The 22,218-nt window shown below is 43.2% G+C and overlaps 1 protein-coding gene across 2 annotated transcripts in view; it reads right to left on the bottom strand.

The window, feature by feature from the left end:
* Positions 1 to 22,218, bottom strand: part of LOC144149957 (ribonuclease Oy-like) — a 55,610-nt gene that overhangs the window by 5,568 nt on the left and 27,824 nt on the right. For both annotated transcript variants that reach the window (XM_077681710.1, XM_077681711.1), the window contains 5 exons: positions 20,569 to 20,615; positions 7,789 to 7,855; positions 5,443 to 5,513; positions 3,631 to 3,744; positions 3,332 to 3,380 (listed from right to left, as the gene is read on the bottom strand). In XM_077681710.1, the coding sequence (XP_077537836.1) occupies positions 3,332 to 3,380; positions 3,631 to 3,744; positions 5,443 to 5,513; positions 7,789 to 7,855; positions 20,569 to 20,615 (348 nt within the window). The remainder of the gene's footprint in view (positions 1 to 3,331; positions 3,381 to 3,630; positions 3,745 to 5,442; positions 5,514 to 7,788; positions 7,856 to 20,568; positions 20,616 to 22,218) is intronic.

The raw sequence follows: 22,218 nt of genomic DNA, 5'->3' as shown, positions 1-22,218 counted from the left end.
AATTGCTTTGTCGCTAAAAATATTACTCACACCTTCCCATGCAATAACAACGTTATCGACAATTACTTGAAAATTGTATCTTACTTTATAATACGCTTGACCTTGACGCGCCCTTTCTAATATGTACGGGCGGGTAAAGGTTCATCTTTTGGTAAAGTCAGTACGATGCTTTTTAAGCAGTAATCACTGCTTATCTGGCATCGGCAATCGTACCGAGACCGTGTAAATTTTCCCTTAATAACGTTACGCCTGCTCGAGCGAAACGCCACGTTTCTTTTGTGTCTTGGCCACGGGACAACCGCATCGCTCGTAACACCACCCAGGAGAAGCGTAGCATACTTCCAGTGGTTCGCAGATCCCCATTTCTGCACCCAACACGAGAAGACTGTCAACATTGCATGAGCAAATTTGAGGCCCATAGTCGTAAAAACTTGCGAGATGACCCACCGCTAGTTTAATTAAGCCAGGTCGAGATTCGCACACACTCGGCGCAGCTATTCGATCATAATTTCTGTGCGAAACCAGAACTAACGCCTCATGTCTTAGTACACGCGTATTGCCCGAAGGGACCTCCTGTATCCAGTGGTGTCTGCATTGCAATCATACGTGCAACCCTAATCTGTATAATTTGGTCGGAAAGTGTACGCTTATCACAACTCGCAGCTTTACACTCTTGGAAATCGGTCCAAGCAGTGTCACCGCTTGTCTGAACAAATCCCTCATAAAAATATAATTTACACTAGCCAGTAGTTTATGCATGCTAGTACAGTTAACTGGACCGCCTTTGTCGTAACAATTTTGCAGTGCTCTTTATTCAATGAGCGCGTGAAATACAAAATTATCTCCACGGAACATGCATAGTGCGGAATGTACAGTACTAGTTCAAGGCATTTTAGACCCTACAATCATTGCATGACAGCACAACCTTGAACTGTGCTATCTCTTCAATCATTTCCTCCACCGGTACTTCTCTTTTCCACGCCACAGTAATCATGTTTGTCAGAGAATGGTAATTTTCTCTTTCTCTCTTTGCACGTTAGCTATTACGGCTGCGCTTGCAAATCGTATAATTTATATAATATCGGCAGCTGAAGTTTTTGTATGCATTACACCATACGCATCTGCATTCCACAAGAGTGCTTCTAGCAAATGCGGGTCAAACTTTTAATAGGGTGATCTAAAACACTGCTAGCAATTATAGTAACCCAGAAAGACAAGCAGGGGGCATTGTTGGCTTGCTTGTGTTTTCTTCGTTGCCTTTTTAGATGCTTTTGTCGTGTTTTTTAAATAGCAATCGGCTTGAGAACGATAGCTCTTTCACAACGCTATTTTGCTGGTTGTGGTGTGCAGTCTCTCAAAAGCATACGAGGAAGCCGGATATTTGCAAAAAAACTTAAATCGTTATATACAAGCGCCGTAATTCTTGCCCTGGGGTAAAAATGTAGCTACTGTATTATGCCAGTTTTAGAGATTCCTTGATGTTTGACGCACAAAGGAGTGTCCTTTTCTTGCCTTTCTTGCATCTGTGGCGGAGCACATCAGTACTTCAACGCCTTTTTGTAAATAGAGAGAGACAAAATGTGTGTAATTGGCGCTTACCAATTCGACTAGGATGAAGGACAAACATTTTATTGGGCCTTTAAAGGCCCCTTTGATAATTAAAACGCCTCCCACGGGCGTGAATAAAGTAAATAAAAAAGCACAGGACATCAACTGTTGCGGGTGTTAAAGTTTTGCGCCAGGGTGTGGTATTACGACGTTGTGCTGTATAGTGATTGAACGAAGATTTTATTCAAACAAGCACGCTACAGTTATAGGACTTTCGTGAGACAGGAGTCACTACTAGGAATCCTTTTCTTTTTCCGGCTGTCTTATCCCTCTTAACTACGGTGCATTGCCTTGAAAAATCCGTTTTAGAGGCGCCAGAGCGCTAGATGTGTTTTATTTTATGTTGGTTCTTCTTTGAGAATCGTGACACCCCGGTGCTCGGCCACATAGCACTGTCCTTTCTTCATTACTCCGGCCATACCCTCTCGTGGGAGATTTCACAAATACTTTGAAAACTGGTGTACGATAAAGCTATTTCGTGATGTTATTTTTGTTACGGGGTATTTCAGTCAGTTATTTAGTTATTTAGCAGCGAAGCTGCTTAGGAAATGGTAATTTTTCGAGTCTCCAGTTAAAAATACCAACAAATTGCCAATCGCGCGCACGTGAGCGTGGTCCTCCCGGCGACCACTCGGCAGTTAACAGAACTAAACATATGCCTAGCGCTCGTGTGTGCATGCGTCGCGACGACCGCTCAAAGTCCCCCGCGCAAGTTGGTCAACCAAAGCATATCCACTTAGGGAGAACTGCCAAGGTTTCGGCGACTGTACGGCAGTTAAAAATATCAGAATAATGCTGAGAGCTCACGTGTGCGTGACTCGCAGCGACCACCCAGCGGCCCCAGCGGACGTTTGTCAAGCCAAGCATACCCACCTGGCCGAAAATAAAACTCTAGCGTTTGTCGTAACCGTGGCAACACTTGCTCGGAACGAGAAAGACTCCAGCGTTCGCCGTATTAGGGGCAACACTTCCTCGGAACGAGAAATACATGGCTTAGCTTACTCTGCTCGAAGGTGATGTCCAATGATTATCGCTTCCAAAAATTGGAAGAAGCAAACAGTTATTGCAACAATGATAGATGAATAAAGGTCGTTGCGGCAGTAACGAAGAAGCAGGTGGGCTACCATCGTGGACTTAAACATTCCGAATGGTTGTGAAAGAGCATACAGCTTCGCTACCTTCAAGCCTTGCACGCTAGTGTGGGCTTCCTTTATTTTTAAAATCTCGGCGCTTAGTTGGTTTTTGAAAGTACGATGGTGCTTTTTTGCACCTTTTTACGACTTCAAATATGGCTGGCCACCCGCTTTATGGGGTTCTCAAAGTTGTTTCCTGTTCGCGGTAATGATGCGATTTCACGTAGGCGTAGAAAGCTCGGCTGAGGCCAAACGGCACTCCGAATACCTCGTGCCCATGACAATGACAACAGCCAAGCAATGCTGTGCAGCTAAAACTCTGACATTCGCGTGCGGTGCGGCAACGTTGAGAGATATAGTCAACCTTCTCAATATAGGCGTATTACAAGCCCATCCTTAGATATACAGGGATCTGTTACTTTCTTACGTATTACAGTACTTCAATGTAAGGAAACCTGGAGCCCCCCCCCCGTTTAAATTTGGCTCTCTTTTTCTAAGACTAAAAAGTCGAACAAGAATACCAGTTAGCCTAGATGTGCAAATCAAACGAAGAAGTGTAAGATATTCGCAATAAAAATGCAGGCACTTACCGAATACGTCCTCACTGGACTTGGCCTAATCAGGCTATTCGCCAGGAACCTAAAAGGAAAATGTATCCACGAGAATGACGATTGTCGATATGCTATAAACTGTCGATTTGTCTTAAAAACTCGTGAGGGCAAGCTTTTCTGAAAAACTTGCAACGAAAAGGATAACCAACCACATCACGCGCGCCTGGTTAGTTGAGCTATGGTGAAAAAGTAAAATAGTGAACAAACGGAGTGTTTGAAGCCCCGTGTAAAAACGCTAAATGACTTGCAAGATATAAAAGAGAGATATTACAGCTTACTCGAATATGTTGTACTTGTGGTAGACGGCGAGGGTAGAGTTGAAGAACTTGAAGATACCGTTGAGTGCCGGTATGTCGCCGGCACAGGAACCATGTTTCTGCCACTGGTGTCGCCTATAGCAGAAAATATTTGAGTTAAAATGTAAAAACCTAACCTTTTTCACTTACTGTAATTTCTGTAGGCTCTCACTGATAATTTGAATGGTGTTTTTAGCACAAACTATATTATTGAGCAAAACTTGCGACCACGCGAAGTTTAATTTTGATTTGTTCTGACAAAAAGTATTGAACCGTTCACAAACGCGGTCGTTGTTTTGGTAGCTTGTGTCGCAATACTAGTTTTAGAAGTAGCGGTAAAAATAATAGTGTTGTAGTAGATATTTTTCAATACGACATACCGGCAGCAAAAATACACTACCGTGTATTTGTAAGAACTAGCTATCTTGTTGCTTGTTTAAAGAGCCAAGTTTAACGATTCTTTGGGGGCACGTTTTACAATACTGAATTATTTGTAGCTTTCCTAAGATATTAGCTGTAACCGCGGCCAAAGTTTGGTACGTAGCCTATATTTCCAGCGGTGTTTGCGCTACCCGGAATTAGTTCAAAGCGTAGTTTTCCGCGTTTGGTGCTAAATTCTTAGTGTTTCCACAAGATTTCTTCAGCAGATGGCTTAAGGAGGAAGACTTAAATTAATTTTAGTTAATGTTAACGGCTACGCATTTCAGCAAAAAGCACTTCGATATGTGAAAGGGTGAGCGCAATCTTCACAATTTTGGAATACAAAATTTGCCTATTTTCCTCGGTTAGTAGTAAAATGTCGACAAATCTCGCCTTAGAACACCACACACACAATGACACTGATGTAATCTCAAAATTTGAGTGCTGTAGGTGCAGCAGTTTATGCGAAGCGTTCATTATTCCATGAGTGACTCAGGCAGTCAGTCAGCCGGGTGCCTTTGTATGGGTAGAGATGAATATTATGTAATAATGGATATTATTTTCAGAGGTATACTATAATGTAATATACACATTACACCGCCAATTATAACTGAATGTCGTCAAGATATGAATGATACTTTATGGTATATAAATAACTGGTACCTCTTCCAGGTCCCGCAGGAAGCTTATATTCGCTACTTGTATACTTCAGTCCCACCACTAGCCCTGGCCGTTTTAATAGTGCCAGAAAAAACAGCTTCTTTAAGCCAAATAAATAAACTTCCAGGAGGAGCCCCTATATCCTACGCCGCCCCTGTATTCAACGCCACTGGTACAGCCAATCACTATTTGAAAAAAAAAATTCGCATTCACAAATATGCTTTGTAGTCGTTTTCAATGCATAGTTCAGGTTACTTTTTTTGCGGGAAACTATAAGCAGGCTTCACGATATTTAATTTGTTGATGCCCCCGCCACACGGAATCATCAAAACCTGTTTGGCAAAATTGTATTTCATATTTATTAGCCTATGCATTCACTTTTGTAATGCGTCCACATCTGCTGTCATGTCGGATGCATGAATGAATAGCTAAACTGACACCTGCATGTTTCCATGATTCTTGTGCTCACCGACATTCTCGATGTTCACGGGAGAGTGGAGTGACGGGCTTTGCTTCACTGGAACTCTCCCGCCGGTTTAGGTTTAGGTAGCCCGCCTTGCCAGTGAATTTATTGGATGAATATATAGCAAGCGTGACACAACAGAGTTTCTCATCATAGCAGATAATGGGCCACTGATATAAAGTTCTAACCTTTAGGATATATTTTTTAAACTGTAATTTAAGCCGAGGGTGTTATGAAATTACATAGCTTACCAAAATGTAAAGTAGCGTGCTTCAGGACTCGTCAGTGAAGGCCAGTACTTGTTCAGCTCCCTCTTGATTGGCTAAAATGGTGTAAATTTAAAGAAAACTATTTTGTAATGGGTACACGTGCACATGGACTGGACAAAAAAGGGTGTTGCAGCAACATTTCCGCCGACTACGAAGGGCCAGGGGCGAGATATGTAGGAAGACTTCCGAAATGTGTCGTTCCTTTGGTCCTAGCGGACACGAAGTGTTTGGCAAGGATTCATGGACCAAAAAGTACGTCCACCTCCCCTCGCGGGAACCCTGGTTTGATGCGACGCTGAGGGGGGTTCAAGCGCACCTGGAGAGCAACTGTCGACCGAAAGGCCGCCGGAGAGCGGCACACCGGTTATATGCGCCGCGCGCCCGAAGGAGAGGAGACCGTGGAAGAGAGAGTACTGCACATGCGTCGGCACCAGTGCGTCTGCCGCGGCTATGACGCAACACAATCCAACACAATCCACTTTAATCCAATCCAATCCAAATCCCATCCAATCCAAGCCAAGCCCAGCCAAGCCAAGCCAATCCATTCGAATCCAATCCAATGCCCCTCGCGAGAGAGGGGCATCGGAGAGGAGAGGGGGTGAGCGGCGGAGACCGCAGCTCGCGGGGCGAGGAGAATGGGGGAGAGGCGGATGACAAGAACGCCGACGACGCTGCATGGACAAGGCGAGTGAATGAGATGCAGTCGCATCTTATAAAGTTGTTCATCATCACCATCACCGCAGATGGGGCGCTAGCTGCTTCCTGCTGTTGCACGGTTACAAGTTGTTACTGTAGTTCGGCGTTTAATTTCTTAGGGGTACACTGTTAAACTAATGAAATAACTCATTGAGGACATTTCGGTGAAATGGCTTGAGGTTCTGATATTTCGGTGCTTTTGCTTGATTTTGTAACGCGACCATTTTCTGACTCGAAATGTGGTGGCCCATAGCTATGTCGCTTTAGCTCAGGCTCTTAATTTATGAAAAAAAAGTAACTTTTGCGTACAGTTTCAGTGATACAGTTAAATTTGTTGCAGGGCTCATTTCATAAGTGTCTTTAGCAAAGCGTATTCCCACAATTTTCAGACAAATTACGCCGTACGAACCCTGCTATGCGCATGCACAAAACTTTCTGGTTTAGTGTTACAAAAATGTACGGCCAGAAATTACTTGATAATAGACCAGCTACACCACGGCAAATACCATGGTGGATGACATCGAAACTGACTGTACTATCACCATCTTACGGTCACAGACATTGCCGCCGCCTTTTCTTCAGATGAAAATTTACGCCTTTCTGTTTGAATCCGCAGAAAAGGCGACCGTCCTTATTGACTTGCCTGTTTTCGCGCTCATTTTTACATCGGTCATTATCCAAGTAGGCAACATTGTTCTCTGATGAGACTGACTACTTTAGTTGCCTGAGAGACAAAATCTCAGCCAGTGTAGGTTGGGCTCAGAAGTTGCCGCCCTCCGTTTCCCGTATACAGTGTAGAAAAAAAAAACGAATATTGAATAGGTCACTGTAACAAAGCGAAGATTAGTGGTAAAATATTCAAGTACATGAAGTCACAAATGAAAAGTTGTGTTTTCAATAACTATTAAACCATCCAAACAACCACACACTCGCTCCCCTACCGCTGCGCTGTGGAGTGATGCAATGCAATGACAGGTCTAGGCAGTTAATCGTGATTAAGTATCACACGAATGCGACGACAGATCGCAAACATCACCATTGTTACCTAATAATCCGGCTGTTACGTTGTATTCGCCAACAATATTAACATGCCAATCTTCACGCCTTATTCAAATTAAGGAAAATTTTCCAAAAATAATGTTGACCAGGCATGTCTCACAGACTCTGCACGGCTGTTAAATTGCATCAAGATGTAAATAAACTTCCTCAAACAACCATGAAAATGGAGTAGTCTTACTCATGTAATGGTGGGTTGCAAAGTTCATGCCTTTATTGTAGAATATACAAGTCAGGTCGGAGCAATGCTGGCTGTGCAAAATTGAACTCCCTGTAATTTGATTTCATGACACACCAAAACCTTCCTTGCATGTAACACAACATACCAGTCTTTCGCGAACATCTTATTGTTGATTTTCTTAATTTTCAATGTCTTGAAGTTAACTGAAACTTTGAGACCACCATTTCGCGAAGCACCGGCTATAATAAAACCAGCAGCGGAATGGCTGTTTTTGTTTCTCGTCGTTCAGGCATAGGAAATATCCGTGATATAAAATAAAGGAAACCAACTTTGGCACAATGATGACTTCAGTGGGTACATTAAACCAGAAATAACAAAGTGCAAAAGCCACTTACATCGAGCACTCGACCGTTGAACTGTTCGTCCACGCAGAAGCTAGGAGAGCTATAGTCGGTTGAAGGCCTGTATTGAAGAAAATAGAAGGTTCGACCGTAAGGCACTAGTTGCTTGAGAAGTCTAGCGTGTCTTCGAGCTACATAAACAATTGCAGAAAACCGATCGTAATAAGTGGTCTAGACAGGGCATCAGGTAGTTGGGGTGGGGGGGGGCGAACATTCCATCAGATTTGATTTTTTCTGCCAGGAACGAAGAGAACAAGAAAATGTGTGGCCGGTCTGTAACAGTGGCCGTAGTCGTTGTCTCGCACATTTTGAACATAGATAGGAATGTCGGCGTCAATACCCGAGCACTCTTTCCGGATATTTTGGTTTGTTGGCATTTCTCATGTTTTAGCGTTCAGTGTGGAACTCTTATTCCAGTTTTATGATAACGTGGAATGAATTGGCGTCAGATAGAAACAATAATTATCGGGTGCTTTATTTCTAGCATGCTTTTTGACCAACAGGTACTGCGCTCAAAAGGCATAAAGTTCTATCGTTCATAATGGCGTTTATTAAGACAAGTAGCGAATGCAATCACGTTTGAAAAGTGCCGATGACGTTTTACTGCCCATGCACCTCCACTAGAGAAACTATACTTTTCTACTTTGTAAACCGGGTTTCCTCATACAGAGATGAGAAATAAAACACTGCCAGTGTGGTCTTGGAAACTCCATTGTCACAGTTCGCTAGGCTATGCTGGACCGAATATACAACGCAGGCAGGTGATTCCGAATGGGCAATGCATTGCGCGGGATGTCTGAACAGCACCTGTTGTGACAGACGCTGTAACGTGACTTTGTACGCAACTACCTCGCCTTCCACCTCCCCCCCCCCCCCCGCAAAAAAAAAAATATTTCATCAGAGCTGCTTCGCATATCCACGTATCCACATTTCTTTTTACATTGCAACAGTAGATCTTTTGGCATTAAACTAATATTACATGTATACGTTGAGCCGCGTTAGGCTGCAGCACCAAAAAGGAAGTTGCGTTGGAGTTCGCATATCCACCGATGTTGGTCGGGTAGTTTGGCAGGGCCTGTGGCCTGTCCTTCGAAGGCGTTGAATTTTTCGCTTTTCCATTGAAGAGCACATGTAAGGAATATGGCAACCCTCAAACCTTTAGTTAGCAAGAAAAAAAAATGGCGTGAAAAATACCTAACTAGGTGTGCGAAACTGGTTAAGGTTATTCATGACTATGAGCCTGTGCACCATATATTGTAGGAAACGCGCATCAGAAGGAAAAGCCGTTTTTATCCCCATACAATCACAGAATTACTTGAAAATGAATTTTTACAACGCTCATTTCTACAATGAGTTTTCAGTTAAAATGGTACCTTTGTTATCACGTGCCCTGACTAGCATATCCTCCACATTACGCCATTTCATGGGCGATATAGCAAGCTTCAGGGGCGTATTTTGTCAGCCAAAATCCTATGAAATGCCATGTCAGTGAGGTGGCATGCTCGTCTGTCTAGTCTGATGCCGGTTTTTTCTTTCATCGGTCATCGCACTATAGCAATGACCAAACTTATCACCGGGCGCCCCTTGTGATCACAGTGTTTTCCCAGTGGTACCTGGACTGGGACCCTGAACCACCAGCATACTACGCTATTGCTGCGCCAATGGACTATTGCACCACATCGATGGCACAAATGTCCCCTCTCCCAACTTTCTACAAGACCGCTTTGAGGGGTTGTTCATGGACTGGCTCAAGTCCTGCCACCGGCGGTTACGAACTGAAAGCCCACCGTGCTGTGGGCGTAACCATGTGCATTCGTGTGGCTTGGTGGCACCAGGAACATGCCGGTTATATAGGTACACGTGACTCCCCGGCCTGGAGCTAGACCGTGGTGTGGAATTACAACGCTTCCGAATTTGATTAGGCTTGTAATGGAATGCAACTCCTTTTTGATGTTGTGGTGTGATGATGTTCCCATCTTTAAAAATATTCATTGTGTATTTAAACGTCTCCTTGAAGTATTACAGTGTCTCTTGGTCGAAATTCATCTTTTGTGTCATTATTTACTCTGTTTTGTCGTTATATTTCTTTCTCGGTTTTGTGCACCACATGTAAGGCCGCGTAATATTGGTGGGCACGTACATAAAAGATTTAATGAATGAATGAATGAATGAATTAATTAATTAATAATTATTTATTTACTTTTTTCCAATAAAGCCATCTTGAGTATTAGTACTTTGGGTGATGGCGCTGCGACAAGGAATCAGCCGTGGTGCAATTGCATATATTTAGAACGTCTAACCTGAAAATTCAGAAATGACGCTTTATCTACTACAAGACCCTGCATATCTGCTCAGAACCGATGTAAACGAAAGCTACCGCAGCACCGCATTCCCATTGCTTCGTCTCCAAACGATAACACAAACTCGGAGCAACAAGAGACAAAAGAACATACCTGACTAGCTCAAACCGCATAGTAGACCTTGGGTCATATGTCTTTACACTACCGCATTTACACGGGCAGAAGAGCGATGTGAGGTCTAAAAGACTCTGCCCAATCCCTTTCGCAAGCAACCACTCTTCCCAGCCCCGCCGTAAAGGCCGCAACCATAAATGTGTACGTCGCACGCTCAAACTTATATCGCACGCACCTCTGCAAAAAAATATTAAGAATTGAAGAGGTTCACTCATCGAAACAACCGAGGTATAAAAGATCAACGCTCCCTCAATACCAGACCTGCACCAATCGAGCTGACAAATTGTCTCCACCAGCATTTGCAGCACTATATTGAAACAGCGTGTTTATCGAATAAAATAGCAACCCGGATACCACTACAACTAGGAAAAAGCGGTCACTATACAAATTGCATTTCCAATTGATTCCTCCTTCACAGCAAATGTATATTAAGTAAACCTTTGTCTCTTTTCTATGAAGGAGCCATAACGCTGCAGTATAAGCAATTTACATAACGTAACCACCTAGCGTGTAAACAGGGGTACTCAACAACCGACCCAGCAATCGCTGTGAAGTTTCTGTGGAGCGTGGAAGACTTTCTCCGGGAAGCACACGGTAGCTACAGCAACACTCAAGACGGGCATAGCTAGTAACTTGGAGAATTTCCCGAAGAACAATATCTGATCGCACTTATCCAACACCACCAAACTTCCACTCATGCATCCTAGCTACAACAGCCGACCCCAGGTTGAACAGCTCATGTATATATTGAATTCCGGCAAGCTAGAAAACGAAATAAGACCTACAAACCTCACTAGGTTCCCACATACAAAGTTTGGTTCAAGCTACAACACAACCCAAAGGCAACGTACACTTTTCTTTTGTCGCCTTCAAAAGATGCCATACTTCCTCGTGTGTGAACTGACTTTGGCTGTGCGCAGTGAAGACCTGAATACACCATCAAATCAACTGATCCAAACTGCCAAGCTACCTGGAATTCCTGCCTCCCACCTTTTTCCGAAAATAAACCCAACAGTACCCAACGGCCCCAATCCAAAATAAATTGATTCATTCATTGAAACACTTATTCATTGATTACTCACTTATTTTGTTTTTCAAATTTATATTTTCCTTTGTTTACCCTAGCTTTCCGAGAAAATTTAAATATATTAGTGCTTTTTATGGCAATTTCAAAGCATGTACCGTCGGGAAGTTACATACAAATATTTCGTTAGTATTTTCTCGAAGAACCAATTTTTTGTGTGAAATTTTTTTACTACCAGTAAATTTTTTATTAAAACGTTTTATCACGCAAGCTACAACATAGTTTATTATATAAAATGAACAGCACTTGTAGATAAACAAGGAATAAATTGGGTTAAATTTTTTAGGCATCTGTAATAACTTTTGTTATAATGTATACTTTTATGAATTTATTAATTTTATGTCCAACCCAGAGGCAAGTTATCTCGGCACGCTATCTCGGCAAGTTATAGGCGTACCTTTACGATGACAAAAGTCACTTGATGAGTTATAGAATACATGAACTTCTAGAGGAAGCTTGCTTCTCCACGTACAAGCGCAGAAAACACTCGGAAGTGACGGTCTGGGCACACAGTTCAGCCATGGGAAAAGCAGAGCTCGTGCGGATGGGCGGAGTGAAAGCGTCTCTTTTCCGGTTCAGGGTTGCGAGTGCCAGAGAAGAAAATTAGTAGTGGCTTAGCTCTGGTACGCCACGATATACGTAGCGTGAGCTAATTTTCAGCAATCAAGTCCAATCCAGACCAGTCCAGTCCAGTCCAGTCCAGTCCAATTCAGTGTTATCCAGTCTAGTCCAGTCCAGTCCTGTCTAGTCGCTGCTCGTCGCGCATGCTCAGGGCGACTCTTCACTAGTCACGTGAAACAGCTATCAAGCGGCTCCGGTGCATCGTCAGACTTGGCTACTGCGCAATTGAGGCGCACACCTTGGCACGCGCCGGTGCCAGTCCGTCTTCCGCGGCTATGACGCAACACAAATCAACACAATCCACTTTAATCTAATCCAATCCAAATGCAATCGAATCCAAGCCCCGCCAAGCCAAGCCAATCTAATCAAATCCAATCCAATGTCCCTCGCGTTTGCGCAGAACTGTGCAACCTCGGCCACTGTACCTTCCGCTAAAAAAAGCAGCACCACACGACCTATCACAAAGTGTACGCAGTCACTGCGAGTTCTTGGAGCAAAAAAAAAAAACCAGCTAGGGATCGACAAATTTTCGCTCCAGTGTGCACTTTAGGTGTTCACTTCGCCCTCCATTTCTGTGTCCGTGTGCGCGTGTGCGTGTGCGTGTGCGTGTGCGTGCATGCCCGCGTGTGTGCGTGTGTGCGTGCGTGCTTGGGCGTGTGTGTGTGTTTGGACGTTGCGCAAGCTGCGTGTTTTTGCTATGGTGCAGCTGTAGATGCGGTATTTGGTGCTAGAAAACTTGCTTCATTGCATCGTCTTTGCCCGAACCGAGCTGTCTCTCACCGAGTTGGTTTAGCGCATTTAAACACAGCGACATCAGTAGCTACGTTCATCTGGGTATCTTCTCCGAGATGTAAAACGTTTTAGGGATGGCCGACGTCAAAATGCGACAAAGTACAATATTGACAAACGTGTCGCCTAAATTATGTGTTTCCTGTGTTACGTTTAAGAGCCTCTCTGGTAATCCACCTTCACAGATTGGTGATTCACGATGAAGAAATGTATTGCGAGCAGGACGCGACGCACTTGGGCAGCCGGAACATTAGGCGGAGAAAAGCTACGTTGGTCTACCCACGGTGGCCTCGCAAGCCAACCACCACACTAACGACAACGTCTCTTTCTGGTGTGTCGTCGGGGTAGATCGCTACTGCAGAAAAATTCGGTAACAAAAGTCTGTTAAACGACATTTTGTTACACCCCGAAAATCGCAGAAAGCTGCCGTATTCGGTTTCGGAACCGTAGTGTGGCCCTTTCAGAACGGCGAGTGTACCACAATTGCGGAATAATATACCACAATTGATCCCCAACCATACGACAGGGACAGTTATCTCGGGGGGATTGCGCAATAATGCCCCAGATGGAATGTTAAACCAATCACACGCGACTGGGAAAGTTACCTAAGGTGTTTCTTCTGGTTTCCGGGGAAACAGACACTACTACTTTACTGAACGCGTAAAGCGCTGCGACATGTTAATGTTAGTTTTGCGTATCCTTCGTTTTGGGTTTTATTATAAATGTTACTATTTCTGATATCCCCAGGATACCCAAACGTTGTTTAGATGTGTCAACACCACGACAACGCTTTATGGTAAAGTGGAGTTTACTCATATTATCCGCAAGGTCGACAAATGGGTTACGATTTTTTGGGTAATTTAAAGGCGAATCGTCCATTTGCATTGTCCAACCTGCCCATGTACAGTTACAGTAGGCTATGATAGCACTTTTACTCACCCCTGGAAAAACCCATTTCCAGTTCATGTATACGTGTAGGCCCACAGCCGGTTTCAAAAAGTGCCAGTCAACCTTGGCAGTGGCCACATATGAGGTTCATCTTAGAATTATTCTTCTAGGCTTAGCAATTAGAATATCAAAACACTCAATGCATTCACCTCTGAAAAATAAAACAAAAATATATTGTAGTAGTACAGTTCGTTCGCCGAATATCTTTGAATTACGGTGGAGCATACTAGAGTTGAGTTTGTTAGCCATGGGAGGCGGCGGCCATCTACTACACCAGAGTCGCCGGGTCCTTCTCTGGTGAGGGACTGCTGCTTACGTCCCTGCTGTTTATTTCCCAACCCTCCTAGCATGTTTGAACCTTTCTGGTGTATCTCATTAGGTATGCGGGATGATGACAAACACCGGAGCAGGCAGCACTTCACACCTGCATGGGTGACATGGAGATCCAGACGAAAAAGTGTGAGAGCGCGAGAGACATTTGTAGTAGCCAACGTTGCCCTGCATGCCTGTAGTGGTCATGAGCCAGGGTTGGACGTATGTTCATGTATACGCGCAATTCCGAACGAATAAGAAAACAGGCTGGCTTACTGATGAGATTAAGTGACGTTTGGCCTTTGGAAACGTAAGCTACTGCTATGCACAAGTGTACAGCTACTAAAAACTGGTACTACAAATAAGAAAGCACGCCACTACTATAAGCACTCAAATGAGCAAGCACGGCCGTGGGGCTAAAACAAAATGTTAATAAATCCTAAGTAATGAGAAATAAACATATACAAAACGCCCCCATCAGGTTAGGAGACAAAAGAATACAATTAGTACAAGAATATAACTACCTCGGACAGATGGTAACTGCAGACCGCAACCGAGCGATAGAAATCCGGCGCCGAATTGCTACAGGTTTGCGAGCACTCGGCAAGCACTCAAAGATAATAAAAGTAGGCAACTTCTGTCACTCAAAAAAAAAAAGATCTACAACCAGTGCGTACTGCGGTGATGACAGACTCAGCTGAAACTTGGCGCATTAATCAGCCACCTGAAACCAAACTTAGGTCAGCGCAACGGACCATGCAACAAATAATGTTAGGAAGAACATTCAGGGACAGTACACGAGCTACCTGGATGAGAAAACGAGCTAGAGTAGAAGATATCCTAGTTCAACTGAAGAAAAGGAAATGGACTTGGGCAGGTCATGTGGTGATACGAAACGATAATCGGTAGACAATTAGTTATCAGAGCGCATACTAAGAGATGGGCGAAAGGATAAGTTTGCGCAGAAGACGAGGACGAAAAGACGAGAGGACAGGATGAGCGCAACTTCCAAGTTTATATTACATGAAATAGCAAGACACATATACACACCCGCGGTGTCCCCCTCTATCCCATCACCATTTGCACCACCCGATAAGAAGTAATAAAATCACAAATCAAATACAACAAACAAAACTAAACGATTCGATAAAAGGGCGTAACATAACATTACCAGATAACAGATACGACTTAGACTGTGCACGTCTTCCAAAAAAACCCGTGACGCACTTTAAAACAAAGATGGACTAGTAAACTCAGAGCCAAAAGGGCATAAAACCACTAAGAATAAGACAACATGAGAACACGAGTATAAGAATGGAAGATAAGAACAAACACAGCCCGCGTTTGCGAGACTTATGAGCAGTTAAAACAAATCAAACTTCGAGCTTACACACGCTTTTTAGTATTAACAACATATCCACCCTAAATCAAGCATGACCGAATAATAGCTAGAAATCGCAGCCAAAAGTCATAAAAACTTTAAAAATAGAATAACAAAATGGCTGCGATGGGAAAAGGAAGTTGTGACCAACGCAGAGTGCGCGTGTTATTGCTGTCTCTCTCTCTCGGAACATGCCTTGTTTCACTGTCCTGTAGCGGCAACATTTTTGACTTGCAACATTTAACAAAGCCTAAAAGTGACTAGAAATATCGAAATCTTTTAAACATGACCTTCTAAGAAGGCTACTCAGTTGGTTGGAGGTTTACCGAGGGCGTGCTGACGCAATCTTTCCCAAAGTCTCTAATTTTGTAGGCTTCTATAATTTCTCTTTCTGTTTGATCCTTAGCTCGTTCAAGGAATTCGGTATCTTCAAGCTTGGGAAGGCACCGCAGGTGTTACAATGCATAGCCAGATGCCCCCCCCCCCCCCCCGATTTATTTTTAACAGAAATACTGTGCTCCCGCGCTTTCTCATTAAAACAGCGCCCAGTTTGTCCGATGTATACCCCTTTGCAGGTCAATGGAATTTTGTAGATTACGTTTGAAACGCATTTTGTGTAGCATTTCTCGTGTCTTTTTTCACGCCCTCTATTTTTCCTGTTAGACATTAACGGGCACAGTTTTGCTTATTTAGACGGGGCTGAAAAAAACATTTTTACAATGTACCGGCTGGCTACTTTTTTAATGTTGTGCGACACTCTGTGGTTCTAAGGCATGACATTCAGATTGTTACTTTTATCTTTTTGTTTTTCTTTTATGCTAGATGCTCCCTTGGGTTTTTTGAAAAAGTGATTCACAGACGCTACTGATGAAAAATGAAGTGTAACCTGCTAATTGAAGGTGTGACACTTGAGCTTCGAAGCTTTCAGACTGTTTGTGCTGGCATAACTTAGTAACAGCAGCGCGACAACAATTCATAACAATACCCCTTTCCACCAGCTTTGAATGAGCGCTGTCGAATCGCAGAAGGCCTTCTGTTGACCTTGGTTCATATTGCCAGCAGATGTGATCACTTGAAATGCTGAGGTTTAAATCTATAAATTGTAGACGGTTGTGTTGGGGAATTTCATAGGTAAAATTGGGTTCATCAGAGGCTAAAATAAAATCCTTGACAATTTCGCTGGCCCGTTTTGGAAGGTCAGTGTCAGCAGTTGTTGCAAGCACGAGATAATCATCTACATATCTTAGAACCTTCACCACCCCCAAATCTTTAAGCTGTCCTTCGAGGCGTTAATCAAATGATGCTAAGTAAATATCAGAAAGAAAAGGAGCTATTGATGACCCTAAGCAGACGCCTGATTTTTTTCCATAAAAATGATTCTGATGCATGACAACTCTAGACTGCAGGTAAAACTGAAGGAGCCCGATAAACTGTTCGGTATTGATTCCAGTCTGGTTTTGAAAGTAACTTCACCAAGTTCTTCAATGAGTTCTCGAACAAGTTTAAAAATTCCTTCGTGCAGTAAGTTGTAGTAAACATCTTCAATAACAATTGGAAAGCCTAGTAGATTCCGGAATACTTTGGTCTAATACTTTAGTCAACTCGTTAGAACTGCGAACCAAGAAAGGGTCACCTGGCTTTAACTTCTTCAGGTACACCATTGCCTCGTTGGGCCCCACAGTGGCAGCGATCTGCCCTTGACACCTCACGCGCCGCAACACAACGATGGAAAGTAATATGTCGCTCCGACCACGGCTAATCATTTCTCTCCAATTCAATCTCCGACGCGAACATAACACTTTAAGTTGCGGAGCTTTCTTTTGCATGCCTTGAGGCTGCGTTCTATCAAGGTGCTCTTGTTTGCTTTGCAGACCAGCCTGAACCCTCGGTTACGAGCTGTACACTCTGACCGTGCAGTGGCGTCGATTCCCGGCCAATGTGACCCACATATACTGCCTTTTTATGCTGAAAACGAAAGCCTCTTTTGGATTCAGGCGAAGTTTCATGATCTGCTAATTTTATTCATTTTCCTTTCAATTAAAGCATGTATATAGTTTAAGAACTTTTAGATTATAGAAGAAGCATCTACATCGACTGGATACATGGCTATGTACACCCCTTCTTGCGGGCCGGATGAGGTTGCACATGAGAGCGCTAATTTCTAACGTGCATTGCTATCAGGGGCAGGGTAACCTTAGTCGTTTTCGCCTTTATGTACATGCGTGTTTACCTGCATAAGAAGGTTCAACATTGCCAGGTGAAAGGAAAGGCTCCTGCTGCAGCTAAAACATCTAGCACACCTCGGTCCATCAGGCGAAATTGTTGTAACTTCTTTCGAAATGCAGAATATTCGCAACAAACGGCACCTAAATAATGTATTTCGAGTATGCCCCTTCCGTGTCCTGTTCATGGAACTGTTCATGGAACCTCGCATATCACGTTTAGTCTTACTACCCTTTGTTAAGCATTCAAGCATCACACACTTTTTCTCTTTAATACACGCCGATTTAACGCGCCTACAACAAACGGGCATGCAACCATTTCAACAATTTCCCAATCACACACCTTAACCGGTCAACAACTATCGGTTTGATTGGGGTCCTACACCCCAAAAAACTAACTATAATGGCCAAACGTGATCCCCAACTATCCGTCACACCTGCAAACCCACACTGAACACACAGAAGCACTAAATTATCTCCGCGTGTGAAAAACGTAGGCTCTTGAGTGTTGTTGGGGTTCTTTTCTTTGTGCCGGATCCCTGCTTATTTTTCTCCCCGCCACCACTGGCCCTCCCTTTATCATCACAACAACAACAATAATGATAATAATAATAATTAATATTATAATAATAACAAAATTAACAATATAATAATAGTAATATAATAATAATATAATAATATTCAGCCTGCTTGTCTTCAGTGCAGGGCGAAGACCTCTCCAACGATTTAAGGTTACATCAATGGGCAGTTAGCCAAATCCTCCCTTCGCGTGAGTTTTCGTAGTTAATCCCTGATTTCAGTAGTAGGCCTGCTTTTATTTTGTTTTCTACCATTGGCAGATACAGCCTTCAAGGGTTGGTTCACCCCGTAGACCTCACACGCATGACGCGCCTGCCCAATTGCACTTTCCTTCCTTAATTAGAAATACAACTTCGTCGACATGAACTTGCTCCCGAATTTACGCTTCCGTTTTCTTCTTTTCATTGCGAAACCTACTATTAGTTTGTGATAACAGGTTGAGCCGATAGAAGTTTTTTTTTCAAGGTGCTACATGTTAACGCATTAAAAAAATGAAATGTTTATTTCCAGTACTACAGATGTTGATGAGAAAAGACCCCGTCGTCAAGCACCGTGATGCTGTTCTATGCACATTACAAATGGGTATTTTAGAGGTGCAATTGTTATAAAGCAACGTATCAGAAGATTTCTGGTTTGGGTATCGTACATCCAGTCTGTTTTATAAAACGCGGGCGCATTCGCTGCCGCGTACTGGAGACCTCCTTGAAGTCCTATTTAGTTAGATAGGTACGAATTGCAGATAATGAAAAGTCAACTGTCGAAGTACTATGGTAAAAAGAATTTAAACGACTTCCAACGGGAAGCTTTATTGGCAGCGAAATGCAACCGTCAATGACTGATCACGTTTGCCCCAGTTTTTCAAATCCTAAAATATCTTAGGGTCTGAACCGGAGGATTTTACGACTTTAAACATGCTTGCATACTTTTGTTGTGCCTAAAATTTTGCGCACAGTAGATACGAACCCTCGCATATGAACAACACCCCATTTTGCAGCACAGTTTATTTTTTCACAAACTGGTTCCGGGTATGTCCGATGTTTGGTTTCTTCATGTAACTTAAGCGTAATTGAAAGCAGCGCTAATCTTCTAAATTGTTTTATTGCCGCTTGAGGGGCGCGTTGCAATATTGATGTATTTATAAAGATAATATCTGGTGGACCACAAATAAAAGTTTTTGTGGCACTGCCCGCTGGGCTTACTACCGATGTAAAAGGTAATACGGCAGTGCGTTGAGAGCTGCGCAGTTCACCATTACATCGGCGCTGCGCAAAACGCTGCTTGACCATAGCATGCGACAAGCAATTAACTTCACCTCTGGCGGTGATTGCCCACTGCCGCAACATTCTCGCACCACTAGGCGTAAATAGTCGTGGCACAGGTCCTGGAGCTACTTGGCTTGGTTGCACCTAACTTTTCTGGTTCCTGTACCTAATACATACCGCTTTTTTCACCTATTGTCTCGCTATATCGGTTTAAATATTATTAAATGTGATGGTGGCGCGCTTTAGCAGTTTGAGCGAATTCGATGTTTGATATACAACAAGGAATGTTTTTTTTTCCATCGTCGAAAACTACGGCTATTTTCGTAATTTTCTATGAGCTACCACTGTATTCTGTACATTTGCACCTCATTATAAGAGCCAAAAATATTCCTCTCTCCACATGAATTGTCTGTGTATTGCATTTTGGGTACGAGCTCAGAGCAAAAGCTTTTATGTCACTTGGTCATTATAATTACAAAATAAATAAAACACAGAAACAAAGCTCTGGTTGATTCGTAACTCACCAGAGAACTACAGAGTTCAGGCTTGTCAAAATGAAAAAAAAAATAGTGGTTACAGTTGGCCTTGATCTTAAGGAAACCCCAGGAGCTCTAGCTGGTAACTGAACCATATTTTCACTTTCAGATACTGGAGTTTTTTTTTTGAGTTTATTACTCCTACCTTCTTGAAAGCAGGAGTCACCACAAGGTAGCTATTGTAGACGCTTAAATACCTTCACCGATTTCCAACACCAATGCGCCCAATAATGTTCTGGCAGCTAGCCTGACATGGCCCGGCTACACCGCGTGTGAGGCCGAGTTGCTTCTTATGCATTTTCTAAGTAACTTCGTTTATTCGCACAAATTATATATATATACGCACGGTTGGCTTTGAAAATATTGAAGCCCATAACATTCGGGGCAGCCGCGTGGGTTGCACTAGAGAGAATTACTGCTGCCGCACATCAAGGACAGGAAGCGGGCGACAAGAAGGTAAACAAACTGGCAGGATCTGCGGCCACAAATACAGTTAACAAACCTGCAGCCTGCCCAGGCGACGGTAGGGCATTTAGTTTTGTGTTAAGTGGAAAACGGACACTTACCACAGTCCATGGATGGTCCAGTAATTTTTCTTGCTCGTCGCAACGCACTATAAGAAACGAAGTGGCACATAGAAAAGTTAGCAAACAAAAGTGGGCGCCGTTAGATACAAAGGATTCTGAATGACGTACATCGTGACGTAATTGAGAGAATGCTTCCTGCATGGCTAAAGAACGCTCGAAATTCATCTAGATAGTCAATGCAAAATAAACGAGTGTCACTCAATTCTTTCAGTTGCCACGAAACCTCGGCGTGAATTTTATTTAGTGGCGCGCCGGTGCAGGCGCAACCGCTTCTATGCAGGCATCCGACGGCCACGTATGCAGCAAGCGGCTGCGGTTGTTGAATGGTATCGGCATGCCAATCCTCGAGTGTTTTGTCACGCCGCTCTAGTTTAGTCGAATTTTCGCCTAGTCGCGCAATATTTGTAACATACAGACTCTTTTTGGTGGGCGGATGTCTTTTCTATTTCTTTTTGCTTCCTATTTACTCTTCCTGCACGCGATGACAGCACCAGCATTTTTTGGGCTTTAATTAGCGCATAACCATATTTACTAGAAACAAAATTCTCTGGCGTGTTTACGCAGAAGCGTTATCGTATAACCATTATAGAAAAGGGAGCTCCTAAAAGAGGTGCTGCATAAATTATGCACAATGTACTGCCGCTACGGTACTCTGATCGAGCCAGCAAAACAACAGTACACAAAGTGAAAGCCATATACATAATCGCAAGGATTGAGGTCGGTTTCAGGAAGAGAACCGACCTAAATGCGGAAAGACATTTGCCACAGCGTTTTTTCGCAGGAACGCCTTTAAATCTTTGCAAATGTGAAGACGCACAAACACAATTGAAATGAATTTTCTCACTGGTTAGAAAAATTAAAACCACCATGTCTACAAAAGGAAGCACAACAGCGTGATTCAGAATTAGGGCGATAAAGTGATTTCTCCTGATATAATATGCAGCGCACGCCTAAAACGGAATTGTCAAAGTAGGAGCGTGAACACACTACTACAGTCTTTTTTCTCGTGCCAGCCTTTCCACAACGAAGCGCTATTTTTTAAGCAGGTAATTAAACAACAGCTGCTAGCTGTAGACCAAGCGAAATCAGTAATAATTTTCAGGAAGTTTTTTTACGATATGTCTACAACACTCGCAAAAGTGCACATTTTGTTTGACCACTCTTCCATACATTATTTTCCCTCAATCTATTAGGCAATGTTCTCTCTTCATCACACGCTATTGTTTTTTTTTCTGGCGTGAAACGTGCATCTTGCATCAAATAAAAAAGTGATCCGACATTCCTACAAAATGCATGCAGCAACGGAAAGCAGCTGAACATGAATATAAATGAAACCCTGCATATTAGTGCTATGAACATGCACCCAGAAACCATTTTGTTTGCGGTTAATGGAGCAAGGTCAATGTCGTCGTTTATATGGCTTTCTTGTAAGCGTTGGAGATCCCGTCATTATGTCTGTAAACAGGCTGTAACGCCGCTCAGGACGTCGTCAGGGCAATCGTGCTGCAGTGACACCGCATCGAATTTGACAGTGAATTTATTGGCACTGTCGCCGAATTGCTCATTCGATGCATGCGTGTATTTAAAGTCGCAGCTTCAATCACCGTCTTTTTTGCGTAGGAATGGCCT

Source organism: Haemaphysalis longicornis, unplaced genomic scaffold (genome assembly GCF_048455015.1).
Source record: "Haemaphysalis longicornis isolate Haplotype H1 unplaced genomic scaffold, Haemaphysalis longicornis Haplotype H1 scaffold_8, whole genome shotgun sequence".
Lineage (NCBI taxonomy): Eukaryota > Metazoa > Arthropoda > Arachnida > Ixodida > Ixodidae > Haemaphysalis > Haemaphysalis longicornis.
Note: the sequence above shows the minus strand (reverse complement) of the source record. Positions and strands in the feature narration are given on the sequence as shown.